The following is a 24,990-nucleotide window of genomic DNA, read 5'->3' on the forward strand; positions in this document are numbered from 1 at the left end:
GATTGAGATGGGGAGCCACGGAAGGGTTGGGAGACAAGAGTGACTTGTTCAAGGCTCTCTAATGTGAACAACAAGAAGGCAGGGACTTTGTTTTGCTCGCTGCTGATCCCCAGCCGTGGAAGAGCAACGGGCCCTTGATTCCACTCAGTAAATATTTGAACAAGTAAGTGAATGAACGAATGAATAAATTAATGAAATGAGGAAACGACTCAATGAATAATTGTGAAACTGACTCCTTTCGGGATCTTTCATCCCACAGGTACACAGCGGAAGGCCCGCCCCTCCTCTCTTCCTCCCCGCGCTCCCACCCCCGCCGTTAGGTTGCGGGTCCACGCTACGGCCGCCAGAGGGCGCGGAGCGGCGGAGTTCTCGCACGGAAGGCTTTGTGTGAGGCACCGCATGGGGCGGGGCCTGCGGGCGGGCGCCGCTCAGCTGGACAGGGCTGACCGGTGTGTGGAACGCGCCGGCGGGGCTGAGGCTGTGCGGCGGCGCCCGGAGCGGTTTGGGCGGCGCACGGAGCTAAGATGGCGGCGGAGCGACAGGACTCGCTGAGGGAGTTCGTGGCGGTGACGGGCGCCGAGGAGGACCGGGCCCGCTTCTTCCTGGAGTCGGCCGGCTGGGACCTGCAGGTAGCGCCGCGAGGCGGGCCGCGTCGGGCGGGCTGGGGACTGCGGAGCGCGGACGCCTGGCGCGACAAGCCCGCAGTGGTCGAAGCGCACAGTCATCCCGCCGGGCCGCGGCCCGACCCAGGCCTCAGGGTCCTTGCTACGCGTCGCCAGCTTGGCCTGGGCGTGGGGAAACGCGGGCTAGCTCCGGCCCGGACCTGCTCTACCCGGCCTCAGTTTCCCCTTCTGCCTGGCTCTCGGGTCGGCGAGATTTTGGGCACTGCCGCAGCCCGCGTGAATTAGGGGAGACTGGGGGCGTGGCTGCCGCGCCGAGTCTCGGCTGCAGGCCCGGCCCGACTGACCAGCTCCCCGGTGGAGCGGCGCTGGGGACTAGGTGCTCGTTCATTTCCATTTTCGCAGCCCCGGCCTCAGGACAGGGGAGAAACCCAGCCCAGGACTTGGCCCACGCCCCCTCCTACCTAATTGCTGGGAGAAGCTGGGTAGTGGAGCCTATTCATCTTTAATAAGTAACTCTTCTGTAAAATGGGAGTTTTCGTGGAGCTTATCGTCTAGTTCACCAGCATGTATTAAGTATACGTTAAATATTTATTAGTTAAGAAGACATTAAGATAGGCTACACTAGGCAGGGATTTTTGTAAACTGTTGAATCCCCTGTGCCTGGAAAAACGCCTGACACGTAGTAGGCACTCAGTAATTAATTGTAGGAAGAATTGCATACATGTTGTTGGCCAGCCTACGTCTTAGGTAGATGATGATGATTAAAATTTATGGAGTGCCTGCCATGAGCCAAGTGCTGGTCTAACTGCTTTAGGTGTCTTAAGTCATTTAACCTGTGCATTTTGAAGCTGAGGTTTAGGGAGGTTAAGTAACTTGCTCAGTGCCTCACTAGCTGCCAAGTGGAAGAGATGGCATTTGAACTCAGTTCTGATACCAGAGCCCAAGCTCTTAACCACCATGTGCCCTGGCACTTTACATATGATGATTCAGTTAATCCTAGCCACACTGTGAGGTAAAGAAAACTTTCTCAGTTGTATAGATGAATTGGAAGCTCAGAGGTCAAGTGATAGGCCCAAGGTCACACACCCAGGGATTAGGATTTGAACTGTGTCTGCTGACTTCACCATTTATATGCTTCCCGAAAGTGTAAGAGTTAGATAAAGCATCACACCTGTACAGACACACAGTGTAAAGCCCCTGTGCTGGGCAGAAATACAAAATGCAGCTTCTGCCTGAAAGACCTAAAAGTTCACAGTGTTACAGGTGGCAGGTCATCAGTCCTAGTCTCCTCATGCTATTAGTGGGGAAACGGGCTCATGCATGTGACATGACTTGCCCAGGACTTGAATGTAGACACCCCTCAATGCCAGTTCAGTGCATGTCCCACGGCAGCATACTGCCTCCTGGCAGGCCTGCTAAAGCGTGTTCTGTAAAGGCACGCTGCTTCCAACAGGCTGGTTATGTCCCACAGCAGCTCACTGCCTCCTAAAAGGTGGTGACCTTGAGGACAAGAGCCACGTCTTTTTCACCTCTGTAGACTTCATTGCTCTCTTACTTCTTTGTGCAAAGTAAGTGATAAGTAAACACCTGTGCATTGAGTCCATGCGAGAAACATCCAATTACAGATGGCCAAAAGAGGCCCATATTCCTTCCGTATGTATAGAGCTAAGACATGACTGCATAAATGTTAATGGATCCTCTCGTCCGTTTTGCAGGGTTAGTGGGATGGGTGTCCCCATTGCACAGATTAGGAAACAGCCTCAGAGAGAAAGTAAAAGTAGCAATCTGGACTGACCTCACAGTTCCCAACTCCTGGCTATCACCTAAATGCTGAGAGTAAGGGCCTGAGCAGACTGCCTGGGATCGAGCCTGGCTCTACTCCTTACCAACTGTGTGACCTCAGACAGCTTTCTTAGCTTCTCGGTGCTTCTCTATCAGCTATAAAATGAGATGATAATAGCACTAACTACATAGGGTTCTTTAAGGATTAAATGAGTTAATACAGGTAGAGTTGTACTCAGAACAACATGGCTCATAAATAAGTGCTCAATAAATGTACACTGCTTTTACTAGATCACATTTCCTAATAAAAATGACAATGAGGAGTGTCTCCATCCCAACTTTCCTTCTTGCCTTCTTTTCCCCTTAGTAGGTGGAATTTTTTTCAGGTAATATGAAAACAAATAGTTGGGCCATTACCTTTTGGTCTTATTTTCTATGGCCCCCCCAAATGCAGACCGCCTTGTAAGTGTGGGCCATATTTTTGTGTCTTTGCTCCTTTGTGTTCAAAGGAGATGAAAGGAGATGTGTTAGATGAAGGCCTGCTTAAGGATCCCAAGTTACTATCTCTCTGTTTCAGATCGCCCTAGCAAGCTTTTATGAGGATGGAGGGGACGAAGACATTGTGACCATTTCGCAGGCAACCCCCAGTTCAGTATCCAGAGGCACAGCCCCCAGGTAAGGGCCAACTTCAGTTATTGCTACATTGGTGTGCTTCCAGCAATGGTGAGCTATTTCCTGACTCAACAGAGGGTTCAGGCCTGGGGATGTGGACCAGTGGGTTTGAGGGAGGAAGATAGACTGACTGGTGGGTAGTAGTTTCTTGCAAGACTTATTCCTTTCCTGTAGAGATTTGGGATTCTTAACTGAGTGTGGTATATGATCCAATCCTGGAGGAAACCACAGAACCAACTTTTAAGATGTTTGGGGGGGGGGTCTCTTATTTATGAAATATGAGGAGTGGCCTCTCCATTTCTGGAAGTTTTTAAGTAGAAACCAAAGTACTTCCTTTCAGGGATGCTGTAGATGTAAAAGATTAGGCCAGGTGACTTTAAAAAGGCTCTTTCAATATTTTAGGATGCCCATTACCCTGTTAAGAAGACTTAGAGAAAATAAACGTGTTTAACCCACCCTTTCCCGAATTGATTAGGGAGACCTTGTCTTATTTTGTGAAGCAGTGTTAACCTTTGCTGTCCCATTTGCATCCCCTGTCCTGGCCACCCTGGCTCCAAGGTTCTCACAGCCGATCACTGCTGTGATCTACAGAGTGGGATAATGCAGGTCTTCTGGGAGACAGGCAGGGCCTCTTCCTTTAAAGGTGTCTGAACTACAGCTCCCCTCTCTGCTGCAGCCTGATTTGTTTCTACTCTCTGGTGTATGTTCTCAATTTATTTGAGTTTGAATTCAACCCCAGAATACAGATAAAGTGTTTCTTTGCTGGTGAAGTGATAAATTGTGTTTCTCTCTAAGGGCATGTGAGATTTAAATTACATTTCCTCCCTTTCTAGAAGGAACACTAACCCCAGTTCTCATTGCTTCCTTACCTTCTTCCCCTACCTACATTTCCAGAGGAAAGAGGTAACAGGCAGGACATCTTTAGTTACTCATAGATGCCCACGTGTGAGGTGTCAGTGATGGCACATGAGGATGTTACTGCCTGGACCTGGTTGATAAGGTACGGGCTTTTCTTGTAGCTGCTGATAGAGACAGCTGACTTCCTGGGGTGTGTCTTTCACAGGCACCCCAGATTACTGTTGGGGTGTTGGCACAAAAATACAGAGGAGGAGAAATTGAAACTTAGCCTCTGATGTCAGTCACATGTTCACACCTGTCTTCTCTGATAGACCCAAAGTCCTGGCAAGACAGTGGTTTATGGGACTTCCCTGGCAGTCCAGTGGTTAAGACTTCACTGTCCCATGCAGGGGGTACAGATGCAATCCCTGGTTGGGGAGCTAAAATCCCGCATGCCTCACAGCCAAAAAACCAAAACATAAAACAGAAGCAATATTGTAACAAATTCAATAGAGACTTAAAAAATGGTCCACATCAAAAAAAATCTTTTAAAAAAAAAAAAGGCAATGGTTTATTAGAACCTGGGTTAGGAGCCTGACTGCTCACGTTCAAATCCCAGCACTGCCAGTTTAGAGCTTTGTGACCTTGGGCAGGTTACTTAACATCTCCAGTCCCTCAGTTTTCGGCACCTGTCAAATGGGAATGATGATAATGCCTACCACATGGGAGATTAAATGAGTTAATACTTACATAGCACTTAGAACACAGAACGTGTTAACTGCTATTATTGTCATTTTATTATTACCATTATTAGCATCCATTCTCATCTTCCCCATTCTTTTCTTATTTGTTCCCTGTCTCATTCCACAGCAAGTCTATATGTTAAAAAGTAGACTTAAAAGTAAAAGAATCAAGGGAATAGAGTTTAACATTAAGACTGCGGAGAGTAAAAGACTGAGCACACATGCAGGCCTAAAGGTCTTACTTTTTTGCTTTGGTTAAGGCTCAGACTTGGTACTGGGCTTAGGTGAAGCCAGGGAAAAGGGAGAGGGAAGGCACTGTTTGTGACATCGTTGTCCTTGTCCAGGTGGTCAAGGCTGACTGCATTCTCAGGAAAAGGCAGGCTTGTGCTGGCACCTCAGAGGAGTCCTGTGTGGGGCCTGCCTTTCCCCTGTTTGACCGGACTGTTGCAGGACACTTAGCCTGCTGCTGAGCTCTCCCCGACCCCACTGTCATCTTCTCGCATACCTTTCCATGTCATCACTGCCTCTGTGGTACAGCACTCAGTTAGTGAGTTCCTCCTCTGACTCTAGAACAGGGGTTCTTCACGTGGAGGCCCTGAACCCCCTAGGAGGAATCTGTGGAATGGATGTCAGAAGGTCCATAAATTACCTGAAATTGTAGGTAAAAACTTGTGTATATGTAGTACCTTTTCTGGCAAGAAAATTCATAACTTTTATCAGATTCTCAAAGGGCTGTGGGACATAAAAAGGTTAACCATAGCTATAGGAGAAAGTCTAAACTCCTCAGTTATAACAGCTGTCATTTATTGAGCACTTAGCAGCTGCCAGGCACTGGGTTAAGCTTTTATTGATATATATACATCTTTTTAACCCTTACTACAACCCTGTGAGGTGGGTACCGTTATTCTTCCCATTTTACAGATGAAGACACTGAAGCTGGGCATCTTCCCAAGATCACACTGCTAGTAAAACAAGGATTTAAATGCAGATCTGTTTCTGCTTCCAGCATTCAGCTCTCAGCCAGAATGATGTACTGCCTCTCCCTGTGGACATTCACTGTCCTCCAGAATTTGCTGTGAACCTGCCATCCTCATCTTATCCCCCTTTTCCTCCTTTCTTAAATCTTTATTTCAACCAAACTGATTTGTTTGGTGTCTCAATTCTGCCTTGTTTTTGGTTCTTCTGCTTTTGTTTGAGCCTCTCATCTGACTGGACATGCCCACTCTCTTGCTTCCTTTCCACCTGTGCAAATCCTCTGTGTCCTTCCAGGTTTAGCTCCCTCCCCACCTTCTCTACTGAGCATGTTATCCCCCAACCCATAGGCAGCACGAACTCCAGTCACAACCCATATCCACGTACTACTGTATGACATCTTTCCTGTGTTGTCTTGAATTCTTCTCCTGATAATTACCTTAATATTTTTCTCCCTAAGTAAGTTGTAAGTTCCTGGAGGTGGGAGGGCTAGTATTCCAGGAGCACCCACCATCTGTCTGGCTCTGCCAGATATTCTCACATACGTTCTCTTCTTATACCTCTATAACCATGGAAGTAGGTCAGGTGCTCACCATTTCACAGGTCAGGATGCTGAGTCTTAGGAAAGGTTGAGTAACACGTTTGCTGTTATAGTGGAGTCAAACCCAAATTTGTCTAAATCCAAAGCTGCTGCTTCTGCCATGTGCTAGCTACCTCTCTGTGCAATACCTCCCACCCCTGTACCGAGCACAGGGTCGAGCAAGAGGTAGGCTGTTATTTCTTCCTTTTTTTTATTCTTTCATTCAACCAAACTGTATTTTCTTAGAATTCTAGGGAGCACCGTTGTCTAATTCTCTAAAACTATACTGTCCAGTATGGTAGCCACTAGCCTCATGTGGCTATTTAAATTAATTAAAATAAAACATTCAGTTATTCATTTGCACTTACCAAATTTTAAATGCTCAATAGCCACGTGTGACTAGTGGCTTCGTTATTGGACGGTGCAGGTACAGCATTTCTGTCACTGCAGAAAATGTGATCTGACAAAGCACTTTTGTGCCACTTCAGGGTGCCTGGGAGATAGAGTTCTGATGCTGAAAAATTGAAATTTCTGAAACATTTTGCCTATTTGTGGAAGATACAAGACAGAGTATTCTGAAATTGGTAATGCCCCCAGGACATCCATACTGTTAAGGTAACTCTCAGAGCATTACTCCAGAGCAGTTGTTCTCAGTCTTGAGCATGCATCAGAATTACTTGGAGGACTCCTTAAAACCAGATTGGTAGACACTCCTTTCAGGGTTTCTGATTGAGGAGGTCTAGGGTAGGGGCTGAGGACTTGCATCTTTCACAATTTTCAGGGTAATACTGATGCTCCTGGTCCAAGGACCAGCACTTTGAGAACTGCTGCTCAAGAGTAGTACTTGAAATGTGCTACACCGTGCATCAGCACCCCGACTGTTCACAGCACGCCCACGAGGTTGGTGCTGATTGTCTCCATTTTCACATGAGAAAATGAAGGCTTAGAGAATTTCATTAGCATGCCCAAGATCCCAGGGTTGGAGGCTAAGTTGGGATTGGAACCAAGTAAATGGACACCAGAGTCTGTGTTAGATACTGTCAGAGTCTAGGTGTAAGAACTTTTGGGGAAAGAGTCAGACCTATAGCCAGAGCAAATGGTTTGCTCAAGCAGGTATACACATGTGTATTTGAAGGTGTTTAACGACGGAGAGATAGAGGATTTTTTTTTCCATAGACGCTAAGCTAAGCATCTGTGGAAAACTCCCCTGGGAAGAGTAATGAGTAGAATTAGCCTTTTAGGGCACTAGTATGGATCTTATCACTTGCATCCTTTTAAACCATGTTGTGTAGAGCATGAAGGAATGCCCAGGAGGTTGCTCTCAGCTCACTCAGGCAGGAATGTATCTGCTACATCGGTTGATCTTTGTCCTCTTTTTTCTAGTTAGTGGAGCCTCAGAGCCTATTCTGTCCTCTGATTGTCTCCCTGAAATAAATCTTTCTTCAAGGCTGAACTGGAGTAAACGACTCCTTCTCTAGCCTCACTAAATCTCCATTACCCTCTCCCACCATATTAAAGAGAAACAACTTTTTTCCCCCTAAGGAATACAGAAAATGTTTTTATAAATTGTGTGTCTCATGATCCTTGAAAAACTAAGATTTTTCCTTAAGGACAAATCTAAACTAGGAAAAAAGTGGCAGTGTAAGACTGTCAGAGGAGGGAGTTAACCCTTCTCATACCATGTTTAGTGTGCCCTCTCTACCGCACCCCACACAACCCTGCTTTTTTCCTAAACACTAATAAATACTTGACTAACCTACAGCAGAAGCAGAGGCCTTTTCATGCATATGTTCATTTCATTTTTACTTCTTGATGATTTATCCTTCCTCTAATGTGTTACTTTCACTAGTCTCTGTGTATGTGCCTGTGCTGCTTTCCTGTAATGCCCTGTTGGTCCCCTTTCCCCACCAGCCCCACCATCCTTTATCCAATTGACTGATGGTCCCCTAGTTTGTTAGCACTCGGTCCAAATGTTGCATTTTTCTGGGACGCTTTTCTTGATGTTCCCCCACCCCCACCTAGAACAGGAGACTGCTCTCACATCCCATGTGCTTCCCTCTGTCACAGCCCCTGTTGCACAGTATTTAATGGATGGTTTCCTGGCCAAAGAGCCACTAGCCTGTAAGCAACTAAAGGGTAAGAACTGTGCCTGATCATTTTATAGACCTAGCATCCAGTTCAGTGCCTGGCACACAGGCATTCCCCCAATATTTAGAAATTATATGATGAAAATCACTATCCAGTAGTATGTTTTCAAAGTAGTACAGATCCTATCTGGTTCCCTCCTCCCCCTCTAGGAGAGCTTAAATTGGATTTCATTTTACTTCTTGATACACTTCCTAATTTATTCTTAGTGCTGTGTGACCTTGAATAAATATCATTGTTTTGCATATAAACTTGAGAGGTTAACCCTCTTCCCATAGATCCTCTTCCTGCCCCACCAAAAAACCTAACCTCAGTGTCCTCAACTGTTAGCAGCTGATGATGCGGATTACCTTTCTTTAACTCCCCTTGAGATCATTTTGCTCCTTTCTGTGTCTCCAGCGATAATAGGGTGACATCCTTCAGAGACCTCATTCATGACCAAGACGAGGACGAGGAGGATGAGGAGGGTCAGAGGTGAGTCTTTATTGGGGGCACAGTCCACAGGAAACTCCATGGTAATGTATAAATCACCTAGAACGGCCTAGGAGGATAAACATGCTCGGTTATCATTAGCCATTACTACTGTGGGCTAGTCATACGCATACTAGAAACAGTTTTCCACTCCCTGTGCTTAGAAGTGATCCCTGTCCTCTTACTATTTTTTTTTCTTTTGGGGTATTCTGGATTTCTTTTTGTTCTGTTTCATTTTTAATTATTAAGATAGTATGTATTTATTGAAGAAATATTAGGGGAAGGGAAATAAATCTATAAGGAAAAAAGCCATTTGTAGTACCACAACCCAGAGGTAACCACATATCAGTAATATTTTTGGTGTATTTCCTTCCAGCTTTTCCTTAATTGAAAAAGCAATATATTACATAATAAAGAGAAAAAAAGGGCTTACAAGTGTATATTCCTCCAATATACAGACACAGTACTGTTTTTTGTTGGTTTGTTTTTAACCTTTAGGAACGTTATAATAAAATTAGTGTCCATTGTGGAAAATGTAGAATAGCATAATGAAAAAAAATATAACACTCATCTACCCTTTGGTAACTACGGTTAATATTTTGACATATTTCCACTAAGTGTTGGTTCTGTGTGTAAATGTAGTTTGTTTATATTGTATTTTACATGGTGAAAGGCAGATGTTTGTTTCTTGCTTTTGTAGGATTAATGCTACATCTTGAATACTTCTCCAGGTCATTAAGATTCTTCATAAGTGCTTTCAGTGACTATAATGGTCATCATATGGAATGCTCGACATTTAAATCATTTCCAGTTTTTTGCCACCTTAGATATCAATGTTGTGAACAGCTCTGTGTATTAATCTTTGACTACATTTCAGATTATTTTGGATAGTTTATAGAAATGAAAATACCGGGTTAGGGGCATGAGTATTTTTAAGGCATTTGATCACAGATTCCTAGCTTGTAAGCCAGGGCTTTGAGATCCCTTAATAAGGATCTTACAGTCCACTGAACAGAACTTTGTCTACCTGGAATGAACAAGGATGAACTGGCTGCAGCCTCACTTCATGGGTTTTGGTTTTCCATGGAATCTGTCTTGGTCTGTCAAACATTCCTAAGGACCATTTTATAATAACCATTATGGAAATGCAGTTATCTCATCGTGGTCACTCTTTGGGAAGTGGGCTGAGAAATTATGAGTGTTCTGTTCTCTGTCTTCGTCCACGTAGTGACCTTTACACTACCTCAGAGCCTTCTATTTAGATACACTCAAAGTTCAGGAATAAATGTTAATTTCAGTGTTTTAATACTCCTTGAATGAAAGGCAGTGTCATCAAGTAAGTGAATGCCCAACTCCTAAATGACCTCCTCCTACTTCTCCTGTCCTTTCACATCCTCCAGGCGGTGACCTTCTTTTACTTCACATCCCGGTTACATCTCTGGTCCCTCAGCATTTCAGACCTAATGACACTGGTGCTGTTGTCCATGCCAAGGCCTAGGGTTTTGCCTTGCATTCTCTGGGGAATGTCAGGAAATGGAAGGCTGAGGCTCAGTTTTATAGGTTCTCAGTTCTCCCCACTGAGACATGCTATTGACTTAGCTGTGAATAGGAGTGATAAGGAGGCAGCTAGCCAAGGCTACATGACTGAAGGTTTTCAGATGCAGGTAAAAAAAAAGGTGCTAACTTCATCTCAAGCCATGCTTGGCCCATTGCAAAGCAGGTATGGGTTATCTTGGGGCTTGTATTTGAGCTTCCCTGACCTCCTCCAGTACCCACTCTTCCGCATCCGCCCGGTGTATGTCACAAGAATTGCAAGGTTAGGTGAGGCTTGGGAGCTCTCGGTGCTGTATCACACCTTACATGTGTGCATTACTCTGTGCTTGTTCTTTTGCATACTTCCGCTGATTTGAACCTGATGGCCCTGACTTAAGGAACAGGTAGGTAGGGCATGTGGTCCTTCCCTTCCATTTCAAAGAAGGAAAGTGAGGTTAGCTCAGTGCATTGGCTTGCCCAGGTCACTCAGTGGCAGAGCCAACAGTGGAACCTAGCTGCTTGTACTAACCACGCCACTGCCACCATTAATCCAGGGCTGCTAGTGGTAGCTGCTTCTAACTGACCATAGTGATCATCTGCTGGAAAGGTGCTGGCCGACGGATGGTGAATTCCCAGAGCTAACGTGCTGTCGTGCATGCCTGGAATACCCTTCCCTTGTTCTTTACCTGATAAACTCATCCTCAAGATTTAGCCCAGAAGACACCCTTCTAGGAACCCTTGACTGTACTCCCCAGCTCTGTGTTCCCAGAGCACCCCTTACTGACTTCTACTGTGGCTCACACTGCAGTATGGCTGCCTGCTTCTTAAATCTGTCCCCACCTAGACAGTAAGTTCCTTAAAGATGGGCATTTGTACCCTTTGCCTCATTGTACCCAGTTCCTAGCCCAGAGCCTGGCACATGCTCTATTCATGTTTTCTAAGTATATTTGGTGTTAGATGTGTATTTTCTGCACAGGTTTTATGCCGGGGGCTCAGAGAGAAGTGGACAGCAGATTGTTGGCCCTCCCAGGAAGAAAAGTCCCAACGAGCTGGTGGACGATCTCTTTAAAGGTGCCAAGGAACATGGAGCCGTAGCTGTGGAGCGAGTGTCCAAGAGCCCTGGAGAGACCAGTAAACCAAGAGTGAGCATAAGGGGTCGGGGTCGTTGTCTGTGTCCACAGGACTGAGGTTCCAGAGCAGGGGAAAGGAGGCCTTCCTCACCCCAGCAGTGACTGAATTTGTTTTTGTTTTGTTTTTCATTTGCTCACTTCCTCTCATATGCAGAAGAGCAGTGCAGTTTCTCTTACCTTTTAACATGAAATCAAGATTTGGGGCAAAGTTTTCAAACCTATGGCCTGTGGTCTGGATCAGGTTCTGCAAACATGTTTTGTTTGGCCTAACCAACCTGATTTAGTCAGTGTCTTGCTTTATTTTTGTTTTAATTGAATTGGTGGCCACCTGTTTTACGTACAGTCAGGATTTCTGTTTTCTTTGTGAAAATCAAAAAGTCTTTAGTGTTATCCTACACCTAGATTCTGAAATGGTCATGATTAACTAGAGCTTAGTAGCAGCCGTTCCCTTTAACCAAACAGTATCCCCCCACCCTTCCTGTTTTTACCCCAGTCTCTGAGTTTCCTACTCAGAGAAAGTATACCTAGTAGTTAACAAGCTTGAGATAACATCATTGTATCTGAATAACCTGTAAACTGTTGACCCACTCCTCCGGTGTTTATGAACTTGGCTTTTATAGCCATTTGCAGGAGGTGGCTACCGCCTTGGAGCAGCACCAGAGGAAGAGTCTGCCTACGTGGCAGGAGAAAGGAGGCGGCATTCCGGCCAAGATGTGAGTGTGCACCTACCTTCTTTAGGGAAGTTCATGGACTGTTTTATCATTTTGGGGGAGAAATTAGTCCCATGTTACACGTGAATCAGCAGCCTCTGAAAGGGAAGAGGCAGCAGGTTTGCTGTCATCCATGAATGGAAAGGCTTACCTGAGAATCAAAGACAGCTCTCATCTGGCTGGGGGTGGGGGGTGGGGGGTGGCTCATGAGTGGGGACAGGCAGAGCGGATGGACAAATAAAAGAGTTTTCTGGGCTTCCCTGGTGGCGCAGTGGTTGAGAGTCTGCCTGCCAATGCAGGGGACACGGGTTCGAGCCCTGGTCTGGGAAGATCCCACATGCCGCGGAGCGACTGGGCCCGTGAGCCACAATTACTGAGCCTGCGCGTCTGGAGCCTGTGCTCCGCAACAAGAGAGGCCACGATAGTGAGAGGCCCGCGCACCGCGATGAAGAATGGCCCCCACTTGCCGCAACTGGAGAAAGCCCTCACACAGAAACGAAGACCCAACACAGCCATAAATAAATAAATAAATAAATAAATAAATAAATATTAAAAAAAAAAATAAGATTTTAAAAAAATTAAAAAAAAATAAAAAATAAAAAAATAAAAAAAAAAATAAAAAAAAAAAAAAAAAAGAGTTTTCTGAGCATTCCATGGATCTCAGGCAGAGGGATAGTGATTCCAGGGTTTTCTGGTGGTGTGAACGTGCCTAAAAAACTTGGTCTTTAGACGCCCCCCCCGCCACAAGGAAGCCTGAAACGTACTTTTTGAACTTTTTCCGTATTGTATTCCAGTCCTTTTTTCCCTGCGCATAGGGATCCCCCCTCTCCAATAAGTGTAATCATACTGTAGAATCAGTTTTGAGGTTTATGTCGTAAACGTTTTTTTTTTTTAATTTTATTGAAGTATAGTTGATTTACAATGTTGTATTAATTTCTTTTGTACAGCAAAGTGACTCAGCTATATATATATATATATATATATATATATATATATATATATATATATATATACTTTTTCAGTGCCATAAACATTTTCATATGACCTTGTGACCATTAGTCTCCATAATGTATTTGTTTTTAATTATTTTGGGTTTTTTTTCCAAAGTAAAGTAGTCAAGCAAGGAGGAAATAAAAATCCTATCCACCTGAGGTAGCAGCTGCTAATAGGTTGGTCTTTAGTCCTCTAGACCCTTTTCTGTGTGTATATATAGGGAGTCGTTAACAGAAATTGTAGATATCATTTTTAATGGCTGCAAAATAGTCCACGTAAGATTTGCCATGCTACTTTAGTTGACAACAAGCTTTGTGCCAAGCACACTGGCAACCTTATAGATAAGGAAGCCACAGCTTCAATTGAGTCATCTGCTCAGTGCCACTTAGCTAGTGAGTGGCAAAATCAAGATGCAGACCCAGGTCTGCTTAAATCAAAGCCCATTCTCTTAACTTGTGCCATATCACCTTCTTATTTTAGGTTAATACTTATTTCATTGGTTGTTGATTGATCTCCTTGTGCATGAGTATATGTTTGTCTGTCTGCGTGTTTTAATAATGACACAGTAAAATAGTAAAAACTCGTTAATTTGCAAGTTCATGCTGGTGTGCTTGCCAGGTTCCTGACAATGTATGGACTGCTTACCTCCTGTTGTCACAGGTTCATGTAGTGTTGAAGCTCTGGAAGAGTGGATTCAGCCTGGACAATGGTGAACTCAGAAGCTACCAAGACCCATCCAATGCCCAGTTTCTGGAGTCTATCCGCAGAGGGTGAGCAGAAAAGCCCTCCTTCGGATTCCATATCAGTGAGTGAGATGGCAGATGGGAAAGAAGAAGCTGATTCAAGTATTTATTATTTAAGAAGTTTACATTTTTAAGCAGATTTAGCACAGTTGAGATACAGATTCACAGATCTGCTCCCAAAACCCTGTGTATCTACATTTCCCCTTTGGGCCTAGGACAGAGCCAAGTCACCAAGTAAGGTACAGGTCTCCACTCTTGACTCTGAGCAGGCATGAGAGGAGGGGGAGGCGGACAGGTAGCCACTAGAGCAGTCGACTCCCTGTGAAGCCCAGCTTCACAGTTGGAACTGAGAAGTTTCTCCTCCCTTTGGACCCATCACTGTCATTCCCATCCTGCTCTGTGTGGGCCCCAGCACTGCCTTTTCTCCCACAGAGAGGTGCCAGCAGAGCTGCGGAGGTTAGCTCACGGTGGGCAGGTGAACTTGGACATGGAGGACCATCGGGACGAGGACTTCGTGAAGCCCAAGGGAGCCTTCAAAGCCTTCACTGGCGAGGGTCAGAAACTGGGCAGGTAAGGAGCAGCACGGGGGGGAGTGGGACTGTGTGGGCCACTCCTGTCGGGCCCAGCAGGCCCTGTGTAAAGCTCACTTTGTATAGCTCTTTACTGTTTAGTACAAGGTACTTCAGATTTTATTTTTATGGGAGGAAGAGTATGGAGAACATAGGCTTTGGCATTAACACACCTGAGTTTAAATCTATTCTTCACTTTCTAGCCATATGAGCTTGGACTATACAGGCTCAGTTTGCTCAACTATAAAGTGGGACTAATACGAATCCTTACCTCCTCGATTACTGTTGGGAGGAGCACGTAGAGCACTGCCCCACAGTGAGCAGTCAGTGTAATCAGTAAAGGTAACATATTGATGCTTTGACTCGGTAATCTAGGGTGTCCAGGGCAGGGATAACCTTCTGCATGGCTTTAAGGCTGAAACAGACACACGTATTCAGGTCACTTGAAATGGGGATTCAGAGGAGAAAGGAATCCTGGACTCTTGCCAGCCAGCCTACAGCGGCATCGTTTAGGATCCAGGGAAGCTCAGAGACATTGTTGCCCCTTTGCAGCCTGCTGCTCCACTGTTATGGCAGCTCTTATCTCTACTTCTTTGGTCCTGCCTGAGACTCACTTTGTCATCTCCTGTGAAATTTTTGCCACGTGTCCTCTGCCATTATCTCTATCTTGCATTCAAACCCCTAATAGGATCTGACTGGTTGATAGTCCCTATTACCTCTGATAGGCAGGGTTCACACCAGATCCTTGACCATCCCACAGACAGGCAGCCTTCTCTCAGGGACCCACTCAGCTTTGGCCATACATGGGGTCACTTCGTCAGTATCCTTCAGAGGGATCTTTGCACATGAGAGGCACTCAGCATGGTGACCCTCCCCGCCAGTACCATCCTTATTTTACAAAGGGAAAGCTGAGGCTCTTGGACTTTAAGGGATACCCTTAGGTGCTCCCTATGGTAGAGCCGGGACTGGAATCAGGCCTTCTGATTGGCATTTCTCCCCACACTCCTACACAGCAAGACACCGTTTCTGACCTAGCTCTGGCAGCTCTTGAACTAGGCACTGCCCTTGCTCACCTCACCACCATCTGCAGGAATCAGAGTGTGGTCTGCCAACAGCTGTGCTCTTTGAGCTTCTGGCTGGCCCTCTCCTAGAATCCCCTGCCTCCCTGCTGGCCATTCTTGCCTCATCAGGAGCAAGGGTCATAGCTCAGGACATTAGAGACCAATAGATTGTGGTATACCAGGACCAAAATAGTTAAGTCCACCCTGCTCATCATTTCATCTACCACATTGGGGCCTGCGGGTTAGTCCGGGACAGCTGTTCTCTGATCCATCTGTGACTTACCTGTCAGCTATGGTAAGCTTTGTGGAGCACCAGATAATTTTTTTCCTTATATTATTAAAATAAAATGTGTTTATCTTTAAAAAAAGAAAAAATAGAAAATACAGATAAAGAATAAAAACTGTCCCTAAACCTAACACCCAGATATATCCAGTTAGTATCTGGGAAGTATCCTTCCAGTCTGTATATGTATATGGGTGTGTGTGTGTGTGTGTGTGTGTAAAAATAAATGTTCTATCACCTGTTATTTTGCCTAATCAATGTAGTATGGCTGTCATTCCAGATCAGTAAGTGTATTTCTACAATATTATTTTTAATGCTAACATAATTTTCTGTCTTATGTATGTGCCATAATTTAACCAGTCCCTGATGTTACGCATTTAGGTGGCTGCCAGTATTATGAACAACATCACAATGAATATCTCTAATTAAATCTTTATATACCCCTTAATGTTGTACTAGAAGTAAAATTGCTAGCTCAAAAGATCTTCATATTTTTAAGATGTTGTCAAATTGCCCTCCAAAAAGGTTGTATCCATCTTTCACCCGCCAGTAGTTATAAGGAAGGGTCCAGAGCACTGTGCAGTTTGGATTTGTCAGGTTTCATGATACTAACAGAAAATGCTTCTACTATTGGAAAGTCTAACTCTATTGTGTGAAGACTCCACATCTCAAAAAATTAAGATGTTTTTAAGGAGTCTGTTTTAGCAGGATGGGAATACTTAGTGCAGGTGATGAATCAACAAGTCAAGACAGAGCTTGATAATCAGATGTGATGCTTGTCAGCTAAATAAATGTTCATTGCCAGTTCCACTTTGATTTTATTTCAGTTCTAGCTTTTAATGAAAAATGAGCTAAAAAAATGTTTTATACAGCTAAGGGAGATGGAGCATTAGCTTTTCAGTCTAAACTAGATGGACAGCTCTTTCAGTTTTTCCAATAAATTTTACTATGCTTTCCATTGTCTTCTTGTTAACGAAAATGATCAAGAAGCCAAAAGTTTAAGAAATTTTTCTCAGGTTTGCCTCAAAAATCAGTCAATGCTTGTTTTTTCTCCAATTACCTAGAAAAATAAAATGAATAGACTTTTCTCAGTTCAGAAATTTGAAAAAGTTCGTTCAGTTGCATGAAACTTTTTTTATTTTAGGCTTTGCATTTGTTTGTTTGGATGGGAACTAATCTGAAGATTTGGGAAGCCTGCATTTACTTGATTTTGAGTACCAAACACCAAGAGTGCACTTGCGGTGTGGGTGAAGGGTGACACTGCTGCCAGGATGAGCTTTGCCCCCTCACCATGCTTTCTGTAGTGGTCATCTTTGTAAAGCAGGTGGCAGGGTCTCAGGAGGTAGCATTGTGGCAACAAAGCACCTTAGTGCCCAATTTATTCCCACTACAAAGGAAATGAGCAGTGAGGTGATTCAGCTTCTCTCTCATTCAGGCCTTTCTGGCAGGCAGTAGCATCAGTGAGTACCCATCATGTACTTGGAATTGTTATAAACAGTTGAGGGACAGGCTGCCTAGAGTCTAATTAGAGAGTTGACCTAATGCCCTTAAAACTAATGAACAGAACAGAGTAGATCTTAGGCATTTACAGGTTCAACATTTAACTTTCCACTACTTCCAAGCATCTCTTCAGGCCCATGATGGTGTAATTTATCTGTGTCTCAGCCCACATTTGAGTCCCACGTGCTGTGAGGCTGATCCATAGAAGCTCCTCTCATATCCAATAAGTGTGGCCAGGTTTCTCTTCTGAGCTCCACTTTGTAATTCTCTAAGCCACTGTTTTTCATGTTTACAGAAAAGAGTAAGTTCAGTTTTCAGTTCTTCCTTGCTAATTATGTGCCCTGGGGCAACATTTCACTGTGTTCCATGAAACAATCTGCAGGAGGTTAACAAGCGTAACATGAAAGAAAGGACATGGTGGTCAAATAAGTTTGCCTTAACCTCACGATCTCTCAAGACCTTCTTTAATATGTTAGTGGCCTGTGATGCTGTTGGTATAATATGTGGCATTTCCAAAACCTTCCTGGAGATAACTCAAGGGACTAGGGTCCCAGGGAACACACTTAGGAAAGCACTTTCAGTTGGATTTGCTGAGAATACCCTTTTTAGGTTGTAAGGATCAGAGGGAATGGTGAGGTGTATGAATTAATCTAATTAGAGGCTTTGAGGGGAAGCAAGGGAGTTCTCATCCAATGGCCTCTATTCTCTGCATAGGTCTAGGCCAAGACATCTGCTAAGAGAAAGGCTGAGAATGAGATGCATAGATGGTTTACAGGAGAGAGATGAAGCCTCCAATGGTTATGGAGAATGGGGAATTCGTGTGCATTTTGTGTTTGTCAGCCACCCGGAGTGTAGCACCCCTTTAATCCTCACAAGGGTCCTTGTTAAAGAACCTTGTTACTACCCTTGTTGAAACTCAGGGAGCTTAGATAACTAGCCCAACACTACCATAGCTAGTGGGTAAATTCATACCCTGGTCCATCTCATTCCAGGATCTGAGCTGTCAACACCACAGTAGGAACTGTGTCCTGTTCATATTGTATAATTAATCCCTGCGGTGCCAGGCACTTAGTTGGCTTTCCAGAAATCTCAGCCACCTCCTGATAGTTGACACATGAATATGAGATACTCACATGAGTGAGGTTGCACTGGGGCAGGCAGGCCTGAAAACTCCATCAGAGGAAAAGAGTCTGGACTTGTCCCTTACATTCCAGCAGTCACCTGCCAAGCTGTGTCATGCCTGCCTCATCTGAAGACTTGGCGTGCCCCCTCCCCATTCTGCCCTCAGCCTCTCACTGAGGCTAAAACTCATCCTGGTCTGTTGGGTCCTCCAGCATCAGGTCCCAGTTTCTCCTGGCCCAGGCTGTCGTGCATACTGCTTTCCTCCCTTCAAGCCCTTGTTCAGTTGTGGACACCAAGGAAGAAGGGGGTAGGTAACTTGCCCAACTCCAGGAGTGAGGGAGCTAGCAGTAATTTGGGGGTTGAGGTGAATTCCACTGGACCTCTAAGTTCCATCAGGACAGGGATTCTGTCTTGGACACTCCTTATATCAGTAGCAACAAACAGCACCAGACGTAGCAAATGCTCAGTAAAAATCTGAGACAGGATTCCCCTCTTGTGTGGGGCCTTGTTTCTATTTGTGTCCTGACGCGATCGTCTCTCCTCAGCACTGCCCCCCAGGTGTTGAATACCAGCTCTCCAGCCCAACAGGCAGAAAATGAAGCCAAAGCCAGCTCTTCCATCTCAATTGATGAGTCACAGCCTACCACAAACATCCAAATACGGCTTGCTGATGGCGGGAGGCTGGTGCAGAAATTTAACCACAGCCACAGGTACCTTGCATTATGTAGCCTGGCTTATTCTAAGAGGGTCCCAGAAACTCCCACAAACAGGTGAGAAGCAGGGAGCAGTTCTTCCTCCTAAACACCAGCAGGCACTCCGTGCTTTCCCCAGAGGAGGCAGTGGGATAGGAAAGTATGCAAGTCTGAAGCCTTTGGTTTGGTTCCCACTCTTCCATTAAGTGTGGCCAGTGACTTGCTCCCTCCCCTGTGTGGGTCTCATTCCTCATCTCTAAAATTAGGGGATCGGATTCCTCAGAGGGGTTTTCTTAGCCACCAAACAATTTGTTCAAAGGAAGTTTCATGCTAAAGCCCAAGTGTAGAACAGATAAAATTTGAACTGCTGTGGTTGATGGAGGGGAGAGGGGATGCAGTGCACCCTCCCACCCACCGGGCTTCCTCTACCTCCCTGCCCGCAAGCAGCCTCTGAAAACCACTAGGCTACTAAGGTCTCTTCTAGATCTGGACTTTGAGAATTCTAGAATACCTGTTCCATCTCAGATCATCTGGGATCAAAGCAACTGTTCCTCCCCAATTTAAAGATGGGGAAACTGAGGTACAAAGTGATGAAGGGATTAGCAGGGGAGGACTGTTGCCTGTAAAGATATTTGGCAACTTCTTTTTCTAGAATAGCAGTGTCTAAATTTCATCAATCATAGGCCATATAAACCAGGACCCACATGTGGGGCCCAGGGAATGGCTTGCCAATCCTTGAGTGTTGACTGGCTTCACATGAGGTTAGTTGTGAAACAAGTTTGATTAGGATTACAGAAAAGGGATCAGGCAGAGAAGCCTCTAGGAAGAGGGGCCCAAATGTGGGCAGGGAGCACAGCATGATGAAGAACTGAAATGGGGAGGTAGGAGAACAGGGGGAAGGAGGGTGGTATAAAATTAGGCAGGCCTCAGGACCACAGTTAGGAGATTGGTGTTTATACCAAGGGAAGTGGGAGCAACTCTGAAGGGTTTTAGACAAAGGAGTGACATGAGCTCATGTGGTTCCAAATGAGAGCTTTGGACACTCTGTGGAGAAGGATTGGGCAGGGGAGGGGACCTGGGGATGTGATAGAGCCTCCCGAAGCGGGGAAGAACACTGCTCACCCACCTCCCCACTCCCCCCACTCCACCAGGATCAGCGACATCCGACTCTTCATCGTGGACGCCCGGCCGGCCATGGCTGCCACCAGCTTTGTCCTCATGACCACCTTCCCAAACAAAGAGCTGGCTGACGAGAGCCAGACCCTGAAGGAAGCCAACCTGCTCAATGCCGTCATCGTGCAGCGGTTAACATAACTGCCTGGCCCAGCCAGCAGCCTCATCTCCTTCCTGTGTCCCCCACGGCCAGCTGCCCCGTGGAGACCACCCCTCCACCCCCTCCCGCACACCCAGCAGTCCAGTGCCATGTCTCCTCCATAGCTCTGCGTTCTTAGATCTCAGTTGGACATTTGTTTTCTCCTTAGTTGCATTTCCTGGGTTTTTGTGACGATCAATGGACTTTAAAGAAAAAAATAAAAACAACCAAAAAAATGGAAGGAATATCACCAGCATGTTATACAGAACCTCTCCCACTGAGGCAGGCTTTGATTATCTTAAAATCATATTTATGTCTAAGGTGTGCGGGGAGGAGTTTTCTATCCCCTCTGCGTAAAAATTGCATGTGGCACACAACACCCACCCACTAGTGTGTTCCCCCGCTGCCCCCAGGATGACTAGTGGAGGATTTCCCCTGTGTAGGGAAGGGAGTGGGGGGACTTACAGAAAAAGGCTTTTGCAGCCACTCAGTTCCACAAGAACAGATCTCTTGCCTGGATAAAACTGGGCAGCAGCAAGAGTCCTCTGAAGCATGAGGTCAGATCCAGAGGCACACAACCCTTGTGCTCCTTTCACTCAAACCCTGGGAAGTTTACACTTTCCAGGCCTTGGCCAGCTGAGATTCTAACTACACCTCCTGCTTCAGCGCTTTCCTCCCTCATCATCCAGGCTGCTCTGTCATTGCTTTATGTACTCCACGTGCAGAAATCTGTACCTAGGAGGTAGATAGGGTATCTTTTTACTGGGAAACAGCTTGTGCCAACCCAGATGAATTCAGTCAGGGTATCTTGGTCTGAAAGAGAAACAATCAAAATACCACTGAGCACTGATGACGCATGGCAAATCACATGTTGAAGAAGGGGTGGGTTCCCTGTGCTACGAGCTCCTTGTACTGTGTTAGCGTTTGCAGGAGGCTTCTTCTGACTGAAGTCAGGGTGACTAACAAAGATGGTTTTGCTGTGCAGGCTTCACTCCGCTGTTCAACCCGCTGAGTTCTGACTTGCACCAACTTGGGCAGTAGTCCCAGCCAGGACAAGACCCTCCCCCCATAAGTGTGCAAGTTTGAGAGAGGAGGATCACTGGGGTCTTGGATGGAAGCCTTTCCACCCCCTATTAAATGAGCCACAGACTTAGAATCAACGCTGACTCAGAATTTTCTGGGTTTGAATCATAACGTGCCTCAGTACTCTTTCCAAGCAGTCATCACCAATCACTTTCTCTTTTCTGTTTCACCCACTGCAATGAGCCAAGAGGCAACACTACTTCTACCCAGAGTGGGGGAGGCCTTGGGGATCTAACCTGAGAAAGGGACTTGGCTTGGTGCTTCTGATCCCAAAGTGGCAGGGGGTTGCTGGGGCTGCAGCATCTGCCACAGTTGGAGGTAAATATGAAACTAAGTGCTGGTCTGGAGAAACGATTATTGTCACCTTGACCATTAAAAACCAGAATGAGGACAAAGGAGTTTTGTACTTTCTAATGGGTTGCTTTGAAGAAGTTGTGTAATGACAGCAACCATTGTAAGTACTTCAGTGCCTCACAACGGTCCCATTGTACAGTGCCAAACCCTGAAGCCCAGGTCACACAGCTGGTAAGTGGTAAGGCCTATCTGCCCCCCAAGGCTCCTGCTCTTAACCCCCATGCCACATATACGTGCACTCCGTCCCCAACCCCAGCCCTGTATGCATAAATACGCTCGACACTCCCCACCCCTCTTGAGGGTTTCTGCTATGTTGATTAGTAGAACCAGAACAACATAAAAACACGCTTAAAACCTGCATCGTGTAGAATTCACAAAGGCCTCTGGCTTCCCACCCAGCCCTGGGAAGTGAGTGAGGCAGCTGATCTAATTGTTGCAGCCACCACAGTGCAGACCAGCCAGGTAACTGGCCCTAGGTCAGAAGGACTGCCAACCACAGAACCAGGGACCACGCTAGTCTGGTTCAAGGCTAAGAAAGGATGTTTTCAGCCCTAGTTTTTTGTGCTGGTGGCCCAGATGGAAAGGTTCATCCATCCAGATAGGCTTTCATAGGTTTTTTTTAAAAAAAAAGGTGGGGGGGGCGGATACTCAACAGCCACTGGTTCTGGGGTTTCTGAATTCAGGGCAGTTCTCAGTTGAGGCATTTTGGATCATCCCAAATACTGGCTAGTGAGTGGGATCCTCCTGGCATTAAATAGGCTGGCCCAAGGATATATTGCAACATACAGGACATGTCCTAATGGAAAGATACCTAAAATTCGTCACTGAGTGAAAAATGCAAGTTAGTTCTCATGATGATGCCCTAATGAGTACATTTTAAACTAGTCTCTACTGTGCAGCATGTGTGTTCCTGTTTGGTCTCGTAAACCACACCATGCTAAACAAGCCTGTAGGTACAGTTTGGGACACGTCTGGTTGCTTCCTCAAGAGATGGCTTTGGATGGCATTGAGAAAGTGCCCTCCTGAGCCACAGGGCTCCTTCCCATGCCCACCAACAGTATAAAGTGTGCCCATCCCTGCCAGGAACTCCTTAAAGCTGACTTTGAGTTCATTGGAGGAAGAAGTTGGTGCAGAAATGTGGGTTCCCTGCTGCTCCCTTTATCCTAACTGCCTTTTAGGGGGAAACTGGTGTCAGGACTTCTCCCTCCCAGGGCCAAGTAAGGAGGTCTTCCTTCTTTAAAATGGGCTTTGCTCCCTTGTCAAGGGGACAAAGGAGGATGTGTCCTCCTGTGTCCTCCCCTCCCCCCTTCAACATCCTCTGTCTTCTTAGGCCAGGCCAGGGAAGCAGAGCAGCAAACATTGTTGACTTCTAGTGTCCAGCCTGGTTCCCGGTCTGAGCAAGCTCCTGTGCCATGTGCCTGCATCTCTCTCTCTCTCTCTCTCTCTCAGCAGTCTCATGCCTCACCCCAGTCCTTCCAGTCCCTCAGTAAGTCCTCCAGGTTCTGCTGCAAATGCATCCCAAACCCAGCCATTTATCATCCCTCCCTACTATCTCCCTGGCCCATCGTCCATCTCTCACGTCAACAACTGCCGTGACTTCCTTGTTGGTCCCCCTGCTCTTGCCCTTGCCCCTGACAGTCTGTTCACACACAGTCACCACATCCATTACTCTCTTCCTTTTAAAGCCCTCAGGAGCTCCTCAGTAGCCCTAGAAACTTCTTCTAAAGCCTGAAGAGCCCTGCAGGACCTGTCCCCTCCCCATCACTTAATCTCTCTGTCCCGTTTTATTCTCCGTCTTATCCTAATCTCCAGCTGATGCATTATACACTCTGATTCCTTTGTCCCTCCACTAGATTATAAGCTCCATGAAGCAGGGTGTTTTGTATGCTTCACCCATGTACCCTGAGCACCTGGCACAGTGCCTGACACATAGTAGGTCCTCAGCAAATAACTGGTTGGATGAACCTGTGAAATGGAGATAAGACCTCCCCATCTACGCCCTTCCTCCCAAAGCAGGTTCCCATTCAGCCACAGGGGGGCATCATTCTAAAGGGTGCTATAGCTTCAGGTTCTTCCGGAAAAGACACTTAGGCAGAACAAAAAACAGGTGTGTGTGTGGGGAGGGGCCCAGGGTGTAAGGGAATGCCCCCCAGCACTTTCCCCACCCTGCCTGGGCTGGACTAGGAAGGTTATTAAGGGCTAATTACCTCCACAGTGAGCACCTGAGATCCTCAATGCCAGGACCAGTTCTTTAGCTTCTACTGATGATAATAGCAGCCACCATAATTTGAGCACTAACTTTGTGCCAGACCTTGTATATACCTTACTTCATGTAGTTTGACAACACCCAAAGGTACCGTAGTAGCCCATTTTGTGGAGGAAAATGCTGAGGCCTAGTGCAGTGAAGGGATTTGCCTGAAGTCACACACCAAGTAAAAGTCAGAACCAAGACTTTGAATCCCCAGCTGCCTGACTCCAAAGCCACAGCCCTTGACCACCAAGCTCTACAGCTGTGAAAAAGGCAGGCCCAAGGACAGCGGTGGGAGTAATGACTGGGACACATGGGGAGAAGGGCAGCAGGAAATCAAGGAGGACTTCTGGGAGGAGGGCACCCTTGAGCTGCGCTGTGAAGGATGTTCATTAACAAGGAGGAAAAGAGTTTTCCTTCCTCAAGAGACAAACCCAAAGGATTTGTGAAGGCATGGGGCAGGCAGATCTGGCTCTGAACTTAGGTTCCATCTTTTACCAGGTATGACATTGGACAAGTCCCTGGAGCCAGTGCCAGGGACCGCATCTTGTCCCTACTGAGGGACGACACTAAGTCCCCCTCTGGATTTGTGGGATGAGAGAAGACTAAGGAAACCAAGAATGGACTCCAGAGCCCTGGGGTCAAGCCCTTCCTCCTCAGCTCAACTCCTTCTCTCTGCTCTGCAGTCTTCCCATCTGTAAAATGGGCTCTCAGCAGAATTATTGTATTGTTAGTAACAATTACTGTATGCTAGTAACACTGTTTCCCAAACCTGTGAGCGCCTGTGTCCCCAGATCAGCCAGTACTGTTAGTTTTGACAACAACACTCAGC

At 46.1% G+C, this 24,990-nt stretch overlaps 1 protein-coding gene across 1 annotated transcript; it reads left to right on the forward strand.

Annotated features, from left to right (window-relative positions):
- Window positions 1-468: 468 nt before the first annotated feature.
- NSFL1C (NSFL1 cofactor) lies at window positions 469-21,633 on the forward strand. Its single transcript, XM_057529661.1, has 9 exons — window positions 469-629; window positions 2,983-3,080; window positions 8,754-8,828; window positions 11,335-11,500; window positions 12,109-12,201; window positions 13,852-13,961; window positions 14,367-14,504; window positions 19,015-19,179; window positions 20,313-21,633. The coding sequence occupies exons 1-9, from the start codon at window positions 525-527 to the stop codon at window positions 20,473-20,475; spliced, it is 1,113 nt and encodes a 370-aa protein (XP_057385644.1). The 5' UTR covers window positions 469-524; the 3' UTR covers window positions 20,476-21,633.
- The last annotated feature ends 3,357 nt before the right edge of the window (window positions 21,634-24,990 follow it).

This window comes from Balaenoptera acutorostrata, chromosome 15 (genome assembly GCF_949987535.1).
Source record: "Balaenoptera acutorostrata chromosome 15, mBalAcu1.1, whole genome shotgun sequence".
Lineage (NCBI taxonomy): Eukaryota > Metazoa > Chordata > Mammalia > Artiodactyla > Balaenopteridae > Balaenoptera > Balaenoptera acutorostrata.

Excerpts from the sequence above, each read along its gene's own strand:
- NSFL1C (XM_057529661.1), top strand. The coding sequence starts at position 525 with ATGGCGGCGGAGCGACAGGACTCGCTGAGGGAGTTCGTGGCGGTGACG. Across the intron at positions 14,505-19,014 it reads GAGGGTCAGAAACTGGGCAG|CACTGCCCCCCAGGTGTTGA; the intron begins GTAAGGAGCAGC and ends GTCTCTCCTCAG. Across the intron at positions 19,180-20,312 it reads AAATTTAACCACAGCCACAG|GATCAGCGACATCCGACTCT; the intron begins GTACCTTGCATT and ends CCACTCCACCAG.